Source organism: Diceros bicornis, chromosome 7, assembly GCF_020826845.1.
Source record: "Diceros bicornis minor isolate mBicDic1 chromosome 7, mDicBic1.mat.cur, whole genome shotgun sequence".
NCBI lineage: Eukaryota > Metazoa > Chordata > Mammalia > Perissodactyla > Rhinocerotidae > Diceros > Diceros bicornis.
Genome location: NC_080746.1, coordinates 13,873,793 through 13,892,425, shown reverse-complemented (window position 1 = coordinate 13,892,425; position 18,633 = coordinate 13,873,793). Strand labels below are relative to the sequence as shown.

Below are 18,633 nucleotides of genomic sequence, written 5' to 3'. Positions count from 1 at the left end.
ACCCTGCATGACGTGATGGATGGGGGTAGTGGCTGCGTCCAGGGTGTGTACATCGAGAGGGGGACACAGGAGTTTGGGGAAGGATTCAGACTCTTCCTCTGCTTTCTCCAACAGTGTTTAACCGGGAGACCCTGGGTTCCTCTGAATCAGAATCCTTGGGTTTGGGAGTCAAAAATCTACATTTTTACTGCATTCATTAGGTCATGTTTAAGTATGCTAAAGTTTGCTGCTGCATCAAATCGCTAAGACTCCTAGGACAAAGGCACCACTTGTCATTATGCGCAGGCTTGAGCTCCTCCTGGCAAGGTGGGCACAGCTGGGGAGGGTGAGGGAGGTGCCCCATTTGTTTCAAAGGTCTCACTTTCCTGGGAGTCCAGGTCTTCCCAGCCCCAGTGCTGTCTAATCCCTCTCCTGCTTCTCTACCTGGAGCCCTTCTTGTCCCTCTTGGCCTGGCTCCCGTTCATCTCCTGGAGATCCCATTTCCCTGCATTTGGCTGTCAACTTTTGACCTGGGGCCAAATTCTCTGCTCTTAGCATGGATAACTTGGCCTTCAAGGTCTGAGCAGCTGCCTGGGAATCTTCTTGCTTTGATCCCCCTCATGCTAGGGCAAGAGGCAGGGCAGGATCCCTGGAAGGGAAGGAGATGCCCCAGACAGACCCCGGAGCTGACCTCAACTTCTCCAGGCCATCTGCCCAACTTCTCCCCACGAGCACGTCTGAAATGAGATGTGTTCAACTTCCAAATCTGCTGCTGCTGCTGCTGCTATAGGGCAGTTGGTGGACAGATGGGTCAGTGAGCGGAGAGTGTGTCTTCAAGAAATCCCTGGCTGTTTGAGTCAAATTTCGGATTTCATCATAACAGTGGTGCCTCTGGCACCTCCCCCTCCCCCTCCCCCCTTTGGAGCCCTGGCCAGCTACTTTCCATTGCAGGAAACATCTGCTGGGGAGGCCAGGCTAGGCTGGGGGTTACTGGAGGACGTTGGCCAGCACCATCACCCAGATCCTGTAACTTGAAGCATGTGTAGGGCTCTGGCCCTGCCCACCCACCCTCCCTCCTTCCCTCCCACCCTGGGAGAATCTAACAAAGAAGTTATTTGCTGGTCAGCCAAGAGGAGCATGGTCTGGGAGGAAGGGGTGTGTGTAGGGTGGGAGTGAGAGCAGGCCCTGTTGCCACAGCCAGTGGTGGCCGCTCTGCCTGGGAGAGGGCCATGAGTCATAGCAACCAGCGCCCGCCCGGAGGAGAGATTGTACATTTCAGACCAACTATGAGCCGCTCTGCTGTGTGTGAGTAACTGGTGGGGTGGACCTCGACCTGGCTGTGGGGTCATCCTCTTCCTGCGCAGTTTCCCTTTGCACCTGCTGTGTCGTCTGCGTCTTCTGGCCTCAGCTGGCTTCTTGGAGTGGCTGTTCACACTGACCGGGAGGAGGGGCTTCACCACACCCTCCCTGGGTCAGCCTCAGCCTGAAGACCAGCCACACTGTGGAAGCCGAGTGGGATGAAGCACACCCTGGCCATGGGAGACTGGCCGGCCAGCCTGTCCCAAGAACCATGCTGACCACATCCTCCCGTTTGTGAAATTTCACTCTGGAACAGAGCTCTAGGAGAGAAAAGGAGGGCACTCAGGGTCACATAGATCGTCTGCCAAGAAGCCAGAGGTCACCCTTCTGCGTTCAGCCTGGGCGAGACTGACTGTTTATCCTGTGGGGACAGTAGGGAATCAAAGCTCAAGGAGTGGGGCTCCTTTGGGGAGTGGAGCTGTAGGAGCAATGGAATCTCTGACGGAATCTGGGGTCCTCTGGAGCCTCCTGCTGGAGCAGAACAGCCACCCTTTGCAGTGGTACCTGAAGAGGTTCACGGATATACCTGCTGGTGAGGAACTCTGTTGCTGGCATGGATCTGAGGAAATCCCAGCTGTGAGTGTGCACCCTAATTTCTCTGTGCCTGTGTGACAGTTCTGCCGCACTCTTGTCAGCCCCCACTTGGCCCTGCCACCTGAGGGCCCCAGATTTGACAGTCCTTGAACCAAAATTCTTTGGCCATTTAACATTAAGATAGGTGAGCCATGCCTCACCTTTGGAGGAGACTGCTTTAAGGGCATGGAGGTGGGAGGGAGAGGGTCATGGTCTCTGGTGGCAGGAGGATATATGGTGGCAGGCCAATCTCATGTAGCTCTGTGCTTTACACTCTAGGAGGCAAAGGCTGGCCTGCCGTCCACATTGGCAGCCTGGTAGAATCAGGGCATTTGTTTGCAAGCCTGGGTTAATGAGTCCCTGCACCCAAGCCAGTCCTTGTAGAACTGGCTGACTTCAGAGGTGAGGGCTGGATTTGCCCTCCCTCTCCCCACAGCTACAGCTTTGTTCCAAGGAAAGCAGCAGAGCAGCTCCCTCCCTTTGCCTCCAGTTTGGAGATTATGGCCGGACTCCCTGCACCTCCACCTTTGTAGATGTCTGAGTTCCTGTTGGATGTGAGAGAAGCAAGGGTGAGAGAGCAATAGGGAAAGAACATTAGAAATTGTAGGAATTGCAGGCTGCAGGTAACTGGGTGCTTGATGTCCAGTTTCATCTGAAGGGGGTTTGGGGCCACCTAGTAGGCTGGTCCGCAGGCTGATATTGGAACTTTGTAAATATAAAGACCCACTTGACTGATACAGTTTTTAAAAAAATTTAACTGTGGTAAAATACACATAACATACAATTTACTGCCTTAAGTATTTCTGAGTATATGGTTCAGTAGTGTTAAGTTCATTCATATTGCTGTGCAACCAATTTCCAGAACTTTTTCATCTTGCAAAACTCAATATCCCCCCAAAAAGGATCCATTTGTGGGCATGGAATGCTAGTGGGGGGCCTCAAAGTAGGTGAACATCTCCTCCCCAAGAGAGTGTGCTCTGCTGGGGCAGGGACCCTCAGGCAACAGAGAGTGACGACTCAGACCAGGAACCCTGGGTCAGACTGCCTGGGTTCACAGTCCAATCTTGCACTTGGTAACCACATACCTTGGGCAAGCTACTGAACCTCTCTGTGCCTCAACTTCTTGTGTGTAAATGAGATGAGGGAGACAACCCTGTGGTCAAATGAAATGATGTATGTGAAGGGCTTAAGACGGTGCTTGGTACATGGTGATAACTCTTTGCACCTGAGCTTCATTGTAGCTCTAGAAGGTCCATTGGACATAATGAGGAACTTGCTGATGGTCAGGTGGTCCAGCAAGGGTTTTCACTGTGTGGACTCTGTTCTGTGAGGCCAGGCAGCTGTTGAGATTGGACATCTCAGTTCAGTGTGATATTAACATGGGCCAGAGGAACATTGTGTTCTGAGGGGTTTTCTAGCCATAGGAGTCACGGGATGGGCTGGCTTCCAAATATTCACTCCCAGTAGCCCTGATACTTGGTTCAGGTGATTCCTGAAGTTTGGGACTCTACAACATAGATTGCTTTGGGGAAGGTAGCGGGGCATGCACTGTTACAACTTGTTTTATGAAGAAGCCAAAAGAAAAGTTTAAAATTCAAATGAACTATAGACAAAGTTGAAAGCACTTTCTTCTCTCTCTCTCTTCTGAAAAACCTCCTCAAACTAAATCATGCCATTTTCTCGCCCCCCAACTTTCTGAAATACTCTTACTCCTTCTAGCACAAAAGTCATTGGGCCTCCTAGCTCAGGTAGTCAGTGTGTGCTATGAATGTGTTCAGGCCACAGCCTCGGCCTCCTTGTGGGCCATTTAGCTTTGCAGAAAGCCAAAAACTGAACAGTCCCAAGCTTATTCATTCCATCGTCACCACAGCTGTATGCCAATGCATTCCTAGGGAAGTAGGTGAGAAAGTGTAAATGGCCAAGACCCATCTGTCACCATCACCAGGACTGTCTGATGATCAACAAAGCGCCTGGGTGGAGGGCAGATGTCTCTCTGTCGCGATGCACGGCTCTTCGTGAGTTGTGCACTTCATGTATCATCCTTGGGTGCCTTTTGTCTATGGGACACACTTTTTTTTTTAATTTTAAGATTGTAAGCTCAGAAGGAGCAGGATTCTTGGCTCATGGAATTTCCAGGGAGGATTTGCTAAGGCGGTTGATGAGTATGAGTCCTCACTGAGGCACTCAAAAAGCTAGGTGGGCTCAGGGGCATCTGGACGCAAAGGTGGTAGTGGGAGGTGAGCACAGGACCAGGGATTGAGAGGTCTGCCACTGGTGGACTGGGGGACCTTGGGCAGGGGACTGCTCTCTGGCTTTAGCATCCTCATCAGTAATGAAGGGTTGGATTAGATAATCTTGTAAAGGTGTGGGAATGAAGGTTGTATGCCTATAGTTGCCAGCTGTGCTTTTAAATTCTCTACTTCTGGGCTTATTCTAGTACTAGTTTTATAAGTTTTTCTTTAAACCCAGTCTTTGTAAAAGTGTGATTTCCCACTAGTTTTATTGAGATACAATTGACGTATAACATTGTACTAGTCTTATGTTTTATGATTTTCATCATGAATTTCACATACAACCAAGTGCTCTGTTAGTCATGATAACTTTTTCTAAGGGGTGCGCTGGGCACCATCATAGCTGGGTCCTGCTGGGGGGCTTGGAGAGCCCCCTCAGACCCCTGCTTCACTGTCAAGGTGGTGCTGCCTTGACAGCAATAGCCAGAAGGCAGAACAGCAATAGCTGACATGGTAGGTTCCAGGAAGCTCCCTCTCTCATCTTGGGATGTAATGTGGGCCCTGCTTAGTATGTTTGACCTTTTCCCATTGATGGACACTGGGTTCAAAGCCTTTTGCAGTATCAAATTCTCTCCATCATGTTTTTCTGTACCAAGCCCCCTTTGCGTAACTTGGCCTCCTAGGGTCTATGGGATATCAGAGCCTCATCTTTGCCTTTTAAACGCACAAGCAGGTGCTCCTCCTGCACCCTGCACCACAGAACCTGGGAACATCCTACTAACCTTGTCCATTGTCATGCAGGTGTTAAGCCCCACTTACAAGCAGAGAAATGAAGACTTCAGAAAGCTCTTTAAGCAGCTTCCAGACACGGAGCGCCTCATTGTTGGTGAGCTGGGTGACCTGGGTGTGGGGACAGAGAGGAAGTCAGGGAGTCCAGGGGACTGCGCTCAGCCTGCTTCTGTCTAGAGGTTCCCCAAGTAAGAGCCAACCCAAGTGAGAACGTCTGTCTGGAACAGGGAGAGAGGATGTCCAGGGCACTGACCCCCACGCCCCCACCTCGAGAGAGAGAGAGCCCAACCTGGAAGGAGTGACTGCCACTCTTATCTCTGCAGATGGTCCAGCAGTGAAGGGGTTGGGGTAATTGCAAATGGGGGAGGGGTGTTAGTTCAATTTTGTTGGCCTTTTCTGCCTCTCACTTGTTCCTCCTTCTGTTATCTCATCCATTCCTTGGTCTCTCAGCAGTAGTGTATTTCACATCCTTCATGTTCCTGATCATGAGATGCTAGGGATTCCCTTGCCAATACTTCAAGTGTCTCACACAGCTAGTCAGTAGTAGGCAGTTGGGCTCTCCCAGGCTGGTGAGAGGGGTGGCATGCTTGATTTGTGGTGTTTTGCTGAAAATGCTTCCTGTCTCTGAGCTCCTCTATCCCCCATCCTACCACAGATTACTCATGTGCACTCCAAAGAGACATTCTTCTTCAGGGCCGACTCTACCTCTCGGAAAATTGGATCTGCTTCTACAGCAACATCTTCCGCTGGGAAACTCTGGTAAAGACCTGGGGTTCCCTCCCTTGGGCTGTCCCCTTGGCTATGGCTGAGCAAGCTGCTCCGACTTTCTTCCTTTTGTTGACTTCATGCTCTACCCAAGCTTTTGTATAATTAACAGAAGCGCATGTCTGAGTCTTGAAGCATAGATTTCCCCTACTATGTCTTCGCCTCCCTCCCTCTTGGGTTTATAAGAGAGCATTGAGAGCATTTGCTTTTGGCAAATGCAGGTAAATGTTTGGCAGGAGTCACCGCAGAAGGAAGAATAGTAGAGTAAAAAGGGCATTGGCCTTGGGACTCAGAGCTGGCTTGTATACTTTCTGGGTTCTGCAGCTGATTAGCTGTGTTTGCCTCTTTGTTTGCCTCTGTTTCCTCATCTTACAAAATAAAGTGGAAAAGATAAACTAGATAACTTCTGTGGTCCCATCCAGTGCCAGTGTTTCTGTAAGTGGCAAATAGTGGGGAACCTCTGCACATTTATCAAACTGTGTAGAAATGAGGAAGAATGCTTTTCCAAACAAGAATCAAGACACCCCTGGGCTCTAGGCGTGGCTCAGTCACCACTTTGCTGTGTGGCCTCTGTGAAATAGGGGGCTAACCCAGATGGTCTCTAAGGAGGTCCCTACCAGGACACCAGGAGGTCCTCTATGTATTTAGAAATACACAGACTGTGATCTGATTTCCTCTGTCTGCACTGGTGCCATGTGAACACTCTTTGTCTGACTCTGTTAATGCCTCTTCTTGCTTGTTGTCCATTCTCTGTCCCTGTGGCCATGCCAGCTGACTGTTCGTTTGAAAGACATCTGCTCCATGACTAAAGAAAAAACAGCTCGCCTCATTCCCAATGCCATCCAAGTTTGCACTGACTCGGAAAAAGTAAGTAGAGTTTAATCATTGCATCAGTATGGAGGCCAGTAGGATTGGAGGGAGAGGCAGTAAGGTGATGCAGATTGCAGGAGCCACCTCCATGGTGGGCAGGGTGTTTGGAGTCTGAGAGGGGGGAGGGTGGAATGGCAGAACATTGGACTTGGAGCCAGGACACCTGAATTTGAGTCCCGTGATGGTAGGCATGTTACGTAACCTCTCTGAGTCTCAATTTTCTCATGTGTAAAATGGAACCAGCAATACCTATTTAACAGAGTCTTGAAATGATATCAGACATTTAAAAATGCTAAATTGTAAAGCACTATACAAATGTAAGTTGTTTTCATTATGTGTTAGCTTAGCTCACCAAGAGGGATAAGGAGTCTGATAGGAAATGGGTTGTCCATATTGGTATGTGGAAAATGTGGTAGATAAAATTTAGGGCAGAGAAAACACTGTGATCTTTGACCTTTAACTAGAGCCTGAAGACTGATAGCTTCAGGGCTAGGGGTGGCCTAGGTTTCTGCTGAACACAAGGTCCACTGTGACCTTGGACCCAGGCAGTTCAGTGGCAAGAACCATGAGACTTTAGGGTCAGATAATCTTTGGTTTGAATTCTGTTTCTGGCATGAGTCAGCTTTGTGATTACAGAAGTCACCTAAGGTTACCAGCCTGTTCTCTTGATTAGGTGTTAGCAGTTATGTTTATTTTCCAAGGCTTTTATGTGGTTTAAATGAACAGCATTTGTGAAGCACCTACAGTGTGTTCAGTAAAATCTGGTTTTCCTGTCACTTTCTTCCCACCCTTTATAAAGGGTCCTCATTAATATGTAAGCACCGTAAGAGCAGGGGTCTCTTTCTGTCGTTTGCTATTGTACCCAAAACGTGTAGAATAGTGCCTAGCCTTAATATTCAGATATTTGTTGACTTAATGATTGAAAAGGTGAGTGTGTTGGTGGATTTGTCTTCTTCCCTTTAGGCTGGGTCACAGCTCACCATTTACCCAGTTCCAGTAGGTAGGTGAAGGAAGTTTTTATGAAAGCTTCAAACCAGACAGAGAAGCACTGAGGAAAGTGTTGGTGAATATTGATGGACTTGGTTGCCGTGGGGACTTAGAGGTCCCAAGTACCTAGGCCCCTGGTGTGCTGATCACCATCACTAGAGTACCTGTGCTGTGATCACGGATAACTGAGAGTCAGTGGTGTTTAAGGATGTAATCAGTAGCTTTTTTTTGAAGGAAGGAGCACCATGTCTCCATTCGTTATATCGTGAGTCCTAATAGGCATTTCTTGCCATTTTCTCTTCCAATTTAGCACTTTTTCACTTCATTTGGAGCCCGGGATAGGACATACATGATGATGTTCCGGCTCTGGCAGAATGCTCTCCTTGAAAAGGTAAGTACTGCCTAGCTACTTCCCTCAGCCTCAAGATGCATATCCACCTAGAATGTTCTTTCCCCTTGGATGTGGGTCCTGTGGAGAGATTGCTCTTACTGTGGCGTTGGCCAGCTCCAGTGTTTCCTCATGGTTCTGGAAGTCCCCCAGACTTGTGGTGAGTAACGTGTTCTCCCACTGGTGGTGTTGACCTGAGTCCTGAAAGTAGCATATTGCCTCTTATGTGAGCAGCCTCGTTGCTGCCTGGAGTGAGGCCCTCATTGACTTCAGACACTTCAGTACCACTGTTTTAAAATGTACCAGGATTTGTTTCAATCAGGTAAGACGCACAGACATGGAATGACTATCATGAAGGAAGAAGTTTTTGCACTTACAGATCCCTAGAAGCAGAGGCACATCCTGCCACGCAGGGCCGCACAGGGAAGCCCCGGGGTCTGTCGGGAGGCAGAGAAAGCAAGGGGAAAGCATGGGCAAGAGTCTTTATTGTGGATTTCATGGAAGGAATGGATGAGGCAGGGTAAGCAGGCTGAGCAGGTTTAGGATTGGCCAGTTTGAATAATTTCATCAGGCTTCGGGTTATAGAGACTGTCTCTAATTGCGTGCTGCCTGTCCCTGGGGTAATTAGGGCAGAGGAATATTGGCCTGGAGTGTAAGAGCTAGATAAAGAAGCTCGTTGGGGGTCTGGGCTTTGGATTGGCTGGTTATGAAAGGACCCCCACCTCCACCCTGGGCAAGTTGTTTTCTATCTCTAGGAATTAGCTAACCCTGGGAGGGGGCAGTCCCTCCCCAGTCAGCAAGGCCTCAGATGCCAGAGCCTCAAAAATACAGAAAACGGGAAAATAGAGTTAATACAGCCACCCATTGACTGCTCGAGTGTTTGAAGGACATTGTGAAGAGACGCAGATGAAGGAGATGTTTGGTCGTGGCCCTTAGAGAACTCCCCCTCAGATGCCGTGGGGTGTTGAGAAACAGCCTCCAAGCCAGAGAAAGAAACAGAGAAAAAATTATAAAATTATAATTATATAACATTATAATTATATGTGACATTTATGTATTTAAATATGTGTGTATCTACCTTGACTTGAGCCCAAACTTATTACTATCTAAAGAAAATTGAGAAGATTCATTATTTAGAGTTTCTTTTAACCTGAAAGTCTATATAGCCCTGGTATAAATCCTGGTAACTTATTTGAGCTGAGATCTTCTGCCTTTATTAGCCATCAGTAATGGTAAAATGATAACGTGTTTGAGTCTCCACTGGCAGGTTTGAATTTTCGGTTCACAAGCACTGTCATTTTTAAATAAGACAGAGGGTCATCTATATGGTTCACAAAAGCTCTCACAAAATAACTGTAAGAGTTCTGCCTGATGCATAGGGTCCGCTAATTGTGCTTGTCCTGACTATGGTCGGACAAGCTGAGCCGGGTGGAACTGCTTGGGGAATGCTGCATGGAGAAGGTGGATTGTTAAGAAAGGGGGGACGTGGTTTGGCAGATAGGCAAACGGGTCTCAGGCAGGGTGAATGGTATACGTAGGAGAGAGGAGGTCCAGATAAAGGAGAGGGCACTGAGGGCCAGCACAGAGACCTGCCACCCCTGAACCCTGCCGGCTCAGAGAGAGCCCTGACTGTGCCCTTCTAGGCAGTTCTCCTTAGGTGGAAAACTGGAACCCTGGCTCATGGCATCCTGCCAGCTGCCTGCTTCTTAAACCATACCTTGAAAGGATGGGTTCGGCGAGTTTTCAGATTCTTTATCAAATCTATTGATGGGAAACATTCTTTGATTTTTTTTTTTTTTAAAGGTATTGACTGCTTCCGTTTTTCTTAATGTTCTTGTCCTCTTTTTCACATACTTATCCCTACCACCTTCTCCCCCTCCTCCCAACTCGAGACTCATTCATGGTCTCCTCCTCTGATCTTAGTTCTTTGACATTCTGTTGCCACTTTTCTGAAACTCTGAACCTCATGAGGGCTAACTTTTCTTAGGACAGTGCTTTTGAGGAGGACAGGTAGACACCTAGTGAAATAAGAAAAACTGGAACTAATACGTAGAACTGTAGCAAAACTGATTCTACTTGAGAATAAAGAAGGAAGTATTCAGGTAGTCAAGAGAGGGTTGGATGCGATGACCTTTGAGTTCCCTTAAACCTTGAGAGTGTAGGCTGCCTTCTAACCACAGAAACTGTCTAACTGTGAAATGGGACACCTTTGAGGTTGTACCTCGTTCTTGGATGTGATCCAGCAGGGCCTGTGTGGCCACTCTTAGTATGAGAAGATTTCTGCAGTGTGGAGGAGACTGGCTCAAGGGACATCTGGCGCTCATTTTGAGTCCAAATCAGAAGCTCTGTGATCACTCTGTCCCCAGAGTAACATCAGTTTATGCCGCTTAATGCTGGACCTCATCTATAGGAGCAAAAGGTAGACAGTTACCATTCTCGAGGGGCCAGTTGGTCCCATTATGCAAATCAAAGTTAAGAGAATAGGCCAAGTTCCTTGCTTTGCTAAAAGCCATATTCTTAGGCAGAAGACTGGTGTCTTTCCAAGATCCTGAGAGGAGGGAAAGGGAGGTGGATGAGGTTGTCTTGGAGGCGTTGCTCTCCTTTTAGTTCGGCTAGGGAGAGTGGAGTTTGGCTTCTCCTACCCTCGTGGGATTCCAGCTCAACTCAGTGTCTCTGTGTAGAGTGTTCTCCCGAAGAAGGAAGGATCAGAATTGCTCTCTTGTCTCCTGCAGCCCCTGTGCCCCAAGGAGCTCTGGCACTTCGTTCACCAGTGCTACGGGAACGAGTTGGGCCTGACCAGTGACGACGAGGACTACGTGCCCCCCGATGACGACTTCAACACGATGGGGTGAGCGAGGTAGAGGGCAGGTTGCCCAGGGAGCCTTTCCAAGAGAGGCTAGGATGCTGGTGATGGCCTCACTGGGGAATGACATCTAAGTAAGGCCTGAAGGAAGTGAACCCTGAGGGTACCTGCAGGAAGACCCTCCCAGGCAGAGGGAAGAGCCAGGGGCAGCTGGGTGAAATGAACAAAGGACCAGTGGGAAGAGGGAGGTCAGGGAGATCAGGGGCCAGATTCTGAGGGCCTTTTGCCACCGCCATGGTTGGCTTTTACTCAGAGTGGGATGAGAAGCCGTGGGAAGGCTTTGAATTGATAATTGATAAGATCTGACTTAACATTTTAACAGGATCACTCTGGCTCCTGGGTTGAAATAGACTGAAGAGGAGCAAGGGCAGACTGGCTAAGAGGCTATTGAATAATTTAGATCATTTAGATGAGATGATGGTGGTTTGGACCAGGGGCATAGCAGTAGAAATGGCAATAAATGGTTAGTTTCTGAATATGTTTTAAAGGTAGAACCAGAAATATCTTGAAAGATTGGCTGATGGATTGGAAAGGAACCAAAGGTGGCTTTAAGGTTTTCTTGAATTTACCAGCTAGACGGATAGAGTTGTTCCAAACTGAGATGAGCAATACTGTAGGCAGAGCAGATTTTAGGGGAAGATCAGGAGCTTGGTTTTAGGCAGGTTGAGTTTGAGGTGACTCTTAGTCAAGAGGAGATGTCACGTAGGCATTTGTGTATATGAGTGTGGAGTTCACCGGGGAAGTCTGGGCTAGGGACATAAACTTGGGAGTTATTAGTGGATAGCTGTGAGATAGGCTGAAACCACCAAATGACTGAATGGACATGAGGAGGAGATCAAGGACGGGGCCTAGGAACACTCAACAAGAGGAAGAAGCAGCAAAAGAAATCATGAAAGAACATCCAGTGAGGTGGGAGGAATACTAGGAGAGTTTCGTATCCTAGAAGCCAAGGTAAGGAAGTTTTAAGGAAAAGGGAGTATCACTGTGTCACTGCTGTTGATAGGTTAGGAAAGATGGGACCCCAAAGGGATACAAGCATACTTGAGGTTGGAAGGTAGGTGGAGGCTTGGTGATAGTGTGAGAGGCACAGAGGAATAGAAAGCAAGGGAAGAACATCAATTGTGTAGTATGGACACCTGGGGTCAGGTACAATTTCTGACACTTAATCATGGTATCACTTAACCTCTGTGAATGTCTATTTGATTACCTCTAAAATACATGTAATGATTTACTCAGAGTTGTTGTGCATCCACATGAGATAATTTGTAAACTATAAGTCAGATATTGATGGCGACGATGATGAGTTCTCCCTTGGGAGAGGCTACAGTGGCATCCATGAGGTGTCCCTAGAAAGGCACCCACCTTTATCTCAAAGAGGGTTTCCCTTCAGGTGTACAGTGCAGAGAAGCTCACTAGTTATGATCCACAGTCTGGGCAGTACCAGTGAAGGGCTCTCATGTCCAGAGTCCTGTCCTAGTCACTGTTGGGAAATGAAATGTATGCTCACAGCCCAGATGTTTGATTCAAGTGGCCAGGTTGGGATGGGATGGGATGCCAATGGAAAAAAAATAGTTTAAGACAAATAATGATCATATTTAGGTAAGGATAAACCTAAGGAGGGTGCCTGGAAAAGGTGAGCCAGAAATTTTATTAAGGGAGGGTGGTGTAAGGTGGGAAGGCAGTTTCAGGAGAGCAGTGTTGGGGGTGCGGGGTGGTTAGAGGAGGATCATATACAAAGTAAAGAAGTAGGAAAGCACATAGTTTTGGCTGGATAGACAGGTCTGAAGTTCTGAGAACACTTGGCAGTCTTGGCCACTGAGGTTAACATGGGCTCATGGTGTCTTTTTTCAGCTATTGTGAAGAGATCCCCGTAGAAGAGAATGAAGTGAATGACAGCTCATCCAAAAGCAGCATAGAGACCAAGCCAGATGCCAGTCCACAGCTGCCCAAGAAATCCATCACCAACAGCACACTGACATCCACAGGGAGCAGCGAAGCCCCTGTCTCGGTATGGGCGGAAAGCCTTTTGCTTCCACCCCCAATCAAGAGGCCAGTGTTTCCTAGCTTAGTCAACTCCACGGAGCCCCAACCTGGGGAGCAGGTAGAGGGAGATTGGTTACATTGTGGTCAGTCTGTTCAAGGAGGCATCCTGGAGCAGATGGGCTCTCTGCCTTCTGATGGTGTAGTCCCAGGGTGCAGAGCTGGGTTTTCAGTGCTTTGCGTACAAGATTTTGTTTGGCTTCTGAGCAGATAAAAACATTTCAAGTTCATTGTGTGAGCTTTGCTCTTGATGGGCTGCTGCAGATCAGCCCCTCTGGTGGAGAACTATTCCGGGTCTTTTTTTTACTGCCTGGATCTAAAGTGAAAGTCATACATGAATATAGGACTATAGAACTGTTATCTGTTTATTCATTCATTCAATAAATATTTATTGAGTTCCTAGCATATGCACTCCAATTTATTTTCCTACTGTGCTAGACTTTGTGAAAGAGATACAAATGTGCAAGAAGGACCGCTGTCCTCTGGGACTTGGTTACAGAGGGGATAGAAGCTTGATGAAGAAGAATGTCCAGGTGTAAGCTGATGGGTAGAAGAATGGGTGGGGCTCCTCAGGAAGGATTCCCAGAAAAGGGGGCCTTGTATTCCTGTGGCTTAGGGGTCAGACCACCTGGCCTTAAAATGAAAACATCATTCATTGGATGCCCAGTCTCCATTTTCTGCCTCTGAGGATATCTTTAAAATGTAAAGAATTGTATCTGTTCCCTTCCAGGGCGAATGGGAGAATGAATCAAAAAATGCTTAGGAAGCCTTTTGAACTTCTTAGAAAACCAGGTGCTAGTGAGAGGCAGGACCCCCTGTTCTAGCATGGTGGGGATGTGGCTCTGGGAAAGCTGTGACTGAAGGAGCCGATGCTGCTGACTTGTGGGGCTTGGTGTGCTGTTCAGTGGTGAGCAAGAGAAGGGCAGAACCTTGTACTGCTTTCTCTGTCTTGCACGGCAAAGCTGGGGAAAAGCCCCAGAGCGGGACTCCAGCCCGGCTCCTGTTGTCAATGTGAGGGCTCCTGAGGCCGGGTCCCCAGCCTCCCTTTGGAGAGTGGGTCCAGAGCAGGTTGCCCCTGTTGGGTGACGGCTCTGTCTCCATCCCAGTTTGACGGCCTGCCCCTGGAGGAGGAGGTGCTGGAGGGCGACGGGTCCCTGGAGAAGGAGCTCGCCATCGACAACATCATCGGGGAGAAGATTGAGATCATCGCGCCGGTGAACTCCCCTTCACTGGACTTCAATGACAATGAAGACATCCCCACCGAGCTCAGTGACTCTTCCGACACCCACGATGAAGGTGGGCATTTGAAAATGGGTGCAGAGTGGTCTTTCCTCTTTCCATTTTGAAGGCTAAAAGGATGTCCCTCTGTAGAGACTGGAGTCAGTCTCTGGGTTCCTGGTGGAAAGGTGGGTGGGTAACAGAGCTTTTTAAAAAAAAAAAAGTGCAGTTGTTATTAGCGTAGGTATCTTTTTTCAGGTACTCACTGCAGGATTCTCATTGTTCCATATTTACCTTTCTTTCCTCAACAGATGATGCTCTGTCCTGCCATCCAGTCTTGTCACTAAATGTACCCCCTCTTGGCACTGGCTTGCCTTGCAGCTCTGTCCCTCCTAGAGTGCAAGGCAGGGCAATGTTTATATGCCACCAGGAAAGTGCCAGTCAGCTGCTCCCTGGATATAATTAGATTTCAATAGAAACTTGCTTCAGTGACTCCAATGTGGGAATGTCAGACCAGGCTAGAAGGAAAGGTGTTGCTGGGGCAGACAGACTCTGGAGACTGTCTTTCTCTCTAACATTTCTAAATAGAAAGCTTCTAACTTCCCTCCTGCATAGGGTTAGCGTCTAGGACCTTACTCGGGAACATGCTGCTGCTTACATTCTGGGGCGAGAAGCCAAATCTCAGTATTCATGAGTTTGGTTGATGGTTTACCTCCATTGAATTGGTGGTAGGTTGTGACTAGTGAGTGTATGCAGGCCGTGCTCACTCATCCATCTCTGGACAGTCTCTCCTGCAGGTCACCTGTAGTGGTTTTCTCCTTTGGTTGGTTTCCCCACTCCCATCTAGGATGCGGGGCCAGTGCAAATGACTGCACAGGTTGGGTACTGCATAATAATGGGGGTGCCATTCATGTAAACTAAGAAGTGAACTTTCCCTCCACTGCGCTGGCACGATATCCATCCTATACAGTCATAGAGACTGACCCTGTAGGATGCTCCTGAGTTCCTCCCTGGCCTTCTCAGTGTTACAGGGGGTTCCAGAAATGTCAGCATCCTGCTTGAGATCAGATACCAGCCCCTGCAGGCACGGTAGTTAGGGGCTGTGGGGTGCCGAGGGCTCGGGAGGAGCACGGGGTCTTTAGCAACTCGCCTGGACCCTCAGGTATGTTCTGTGGCAGATGGAAACTTCAGAGAATTAAAGGTTATTGAAGTCATGGGGGAAGTAGGCTGCCTTGCGGAAGGAGAGCAGACCTTATGTAGTTAGAGATCACGGCCCTGCAGATCAGCCCAGCATTAGAAGGTTTATATAAACAGATTATTACAGATTAATCAGCTTCCCTTGAGCACACCTATGTCTTGAGTTGCAAAGACATTGTTTTCAATTGTGATTAACGTATAGACTCTTGATAACTGATCCTTTGGGTTCAGGCAAGCTCAGGAAGTAGTTATTTATTTAAATTTTAGTTGAAGATCACCTTGATTAGGAAGGCTTGAAAGTGTAAAAGCAAATAGTACACTCCCAAACTCTTGTAAAGGTTGAATGAATGGAGTAACTAGAGTAAAGAGCATGCCAGTGTAAGAAGGAGACTGATGCGAAGTCATAAACAGTGGAGTCTCGGGGCCCAGCTGCCCTACTGCATGGCCTCCCTTGACCCTTGGTGGCTGTTCTCACATTAGCCACAGAGACGTAAGTCCCTGGGGTCACCTGCCTCTTGCGTTCACTGTCTACTTCTTCATCCTCTTCTGTACAGGAGAGGTCCAGGCCTTCTATGAGGACCTGAGTGGCCGGCAGTACGTGAACGAAGTCTTCAACTTCAGCGTGGACAAGCTCTATGACCTCCTGTTCACTGACTCGCCCTTCCAGCGGGACTTCATGGAGCAGCGACGCTTCTCTGGTCCGTTCTTCCTGGGGCTGGCGCCTCCCATACCCTTCCCTCTCTGTCCACCCTTCTTCCCTCTCTTCCCAAGCACCCGCCTTTTCCAGGCCACCTGATGGCCCAGGGCACCCTCCTCCTGGCGTATGCAGTGCCGGAGCACCCACAGGGCCCTGCTTGCTGCTCCTTCCCCCAATGCTGCAGCTTTATGCTCACGCACTGTGCACCAGGCACTTGGTGCTGGGCCCCCAAGGCTCGCCAGTGAACAAGGCCTCACAGAACAGCAGCTGCCACTTACTGGTAGGCACTCTGTACGCCAAGCACGTTACCTTATCTCGTTTAGTCCTGAAATCCGCCCTGAGTGCGAGTATTGTGACCCCCACAGTACCGATGAGGAACTGGAATTCAGACTGTTATTACGTGCCTAAGGTCATGCAGCTAAGAAAGGCGGAGCTGGGATTCAAATCTAGGACTCTCAGAGTTCATGCCTTGCACCTCCGTGCCCCTGCCTCATCCCCTTGCCCCAGATCTGCCGCACAGCAGGAACTATGACTCTGGCCTCGCAGAGCTGCCAAGCATCTGAGTCTGTGAAAGAGCATTTGGGCATCAGCGTACCCCTCTGCCAGGAGGAGAGGGCATGCTGAGGGCACGGGAGGTCATGCTTTAGAGCAGAGGACATGTTCCCGAGGATCCCAGGCCCTCACCACAGTGACTCCACTGTTGCCAGCACCCCCGCAGGTGGCCCCAAGACCTCCTGCCCCAGCCCCAGGAACAATCAGCATTCTGGAGCCCTGTGTAGAATTTCGGCAATGCTACAATGAGCCTCTTTCTGCTCTGACTCCCCGTCCCCCACCCTCCTCCTCTAGCCCTCCCATTGGCTTCCTTTTGGAGGCCAGTCGGTAGTCAGTACAGTCAAGAGAAGTTCACTTGGATGGGAAATTCAGATGTGGGGAGGATGTGCCTCTTTCCCTCCCTCATTCCAGGGCTCTTCTCCACCCTCAGATATCATCTTCCATCCATGGAAAAAGGAAGAGAATGGAAACCAGAGTCGCGTGATCCTTTACACCATCACCCTTACCAATCCTCTGGCTCCCAAAACTGCCACTGTCAGGGAGACACAGGTGAGTCGAGGGCAGAGGTAAAAGAGTGAGCTGGAAAAGCCTCTGTTCTGTCATGAATGATTAAGGACAGATGTTAGGAAGAAGTTTCTGGGCGCAAGTGTTGTTAGCCCTGAGAGGGTAGCATCTTACGTGCTTAGATGCTGCCATTTCCAAAGGTTCCAGGTCCTCCCCTCAGCAGTCGGGATTGGGGTGGGGGAGATGGGGGAAGGAGGTGCTTTTCCCATCTTGCTCCTTCTCGGTTTGTCCGATGGACCTTTCCTCCCCACAGACCATGTACAAGGCGAGCCAGGAGAGTGAGTGTTACGTGATAGATGCCGAAGTCCTCACCCACGACGTGCCGTACCACGACTACTTCTACACCATCAACCGCTACACGCTCACCCGTGTGGCTCGGAACAAGAGTCGACTCAGGTGCAGTGTCTGGGGGGCCTGAGTGGGTTCACAGGGAGTTCCTGGGGCACGTGGGGGTCCTTATATTAGAGAACATTCATTATCTCCTCAGTAGGAAGGAGGAGGTTGGGTATATTGGTCTGCTGACTCATTCTTTAGTCTATCTTCTTTCTGGAGCCTCTGAGACACACACCCCTGTATAGACACAGTTAATTGTTCTCTCCACTATGTGTTCCCTTACCACCATGTACATCTCTTTGGTAAAACTTCCATAACTACTGCTATTTATTGCTTATCTGTAGTTTATAAAGTACTGTGTAGGTGCTTACCTACATGAACTGGAATCTATAGAATGACCCAGGGAGGTGGATTTGTCCTCATTTTTCAGATAAGAAAACTGAGGGTCATTTAAGTTAAGTAACTTTGTCAAGAGTCATATGCCCAGTAAGGGCTGAAATCCCCGTCTTAGAAACGCAAAACTGTGCTCTTTCCACCACGCTATGTGTATTGTGATTTACCGTCTGTCTCCCTGTTAGACGGTGAGCTCCTGGAGAGCAGGAATCCCATTCCATTCACCACTTACTCCCAGTACGCAGCACAGGGCCGGCGCATAGCCGAGTCCAGAAACGTTGACTGAACGAATAGTTAGAATGCTGGTTGTGCGTAGAGTCCGTGCTGGGCACTGATGTGCATTTAAGGAAGGCAGAAATTTAGACCCTGACATTTTAAGAAGCTTGTAGTGTAACCGAAAGGTCAAACACACACCCATTTGAAAAGAATCAGACTGTACACCTGATCTGAGACGAAATTCTTTTGGTTGTACAAAGCAGAAATTTCCTCATAGTTCAAATAAAATAGGGATTTAGTGAAAGGCCACAGAGAGATAGAGAGATCTCTTAGGAATCAGAAAGATCTGAATACCCACACCTCAAAAAGGGCCTGCATCTTTCTCTTCCTCTTTTTTTTTTTTTTTAATTTTATTTATTTGTTTATTTTTCCCCCAAAGCCCCACTAGATAGTTGTATGTCATAGCTGCGCATCCTTCTAGTTGCTGTATGTGGGACGTGGCCTCAGCATGGCCGGGGAAGCGGTGCCTCGGTGTGTGCCCGGGATCCAAACCCGGGCCGCGAGCAGCGGAGCACACGCACCTAACCACTAAGCCACAGGGCCGGCCCATGATTATGTT

The 18,633-nt window shown here is 48.7% G+C and overlaps 1 protein-coding gene across 13 annotated transcripts in view; it reads left to right on the top strand.

Annotated features, from left to right (window-relative positions):
* Positions 1-18,633, top strand: part of GRAMD1B (GRAM domain containing 1B) — a 234,389-nt gene that overhangs the window by 199,614 nt on the left and 16,142 nt on the right. For all 13 annotated transcript variants that reach the window (XM_058544965.1, XM_058544963.1, XM_058544966.1 and 10 more), the window contains 10 exons: positions 4,944-5,028; positions 5,587-5,690; positions 6,468-6,563; positions 7,864-7,944; positions 10,674-10,789; positions 12,656-12,812; positions 13,951-14,140; positions 15,814-15,957; positions 16,939-17,057; positions 17,326-17,468. In XM_058544965.1, the coding sequence (XP_058400948.1) occupies positions 4,944-5,028; positions 5,587-5,690; positions 6,468-6,563; positions 7,864-7,944; positions 10,674-10,789; positions 12,656-12,812; positions 13,951-14,140; positions 15,814-15,957; positions 16,939-17,057; positions 17,326-17,468 (1,235 nt within the window). The remainder of the gene's footprint in view (positions 1-4,943; positions 5,029-5,586; positions 5,691-6,467; positions 6,564-7,863; positions 7,945-10,673; positions 10,790-12,655; positions 12,813-13,950; positions 14,141-15,813; positions 15,958-16,938; positions 17,058-17,325; positions 17,469-18,633) is intronic.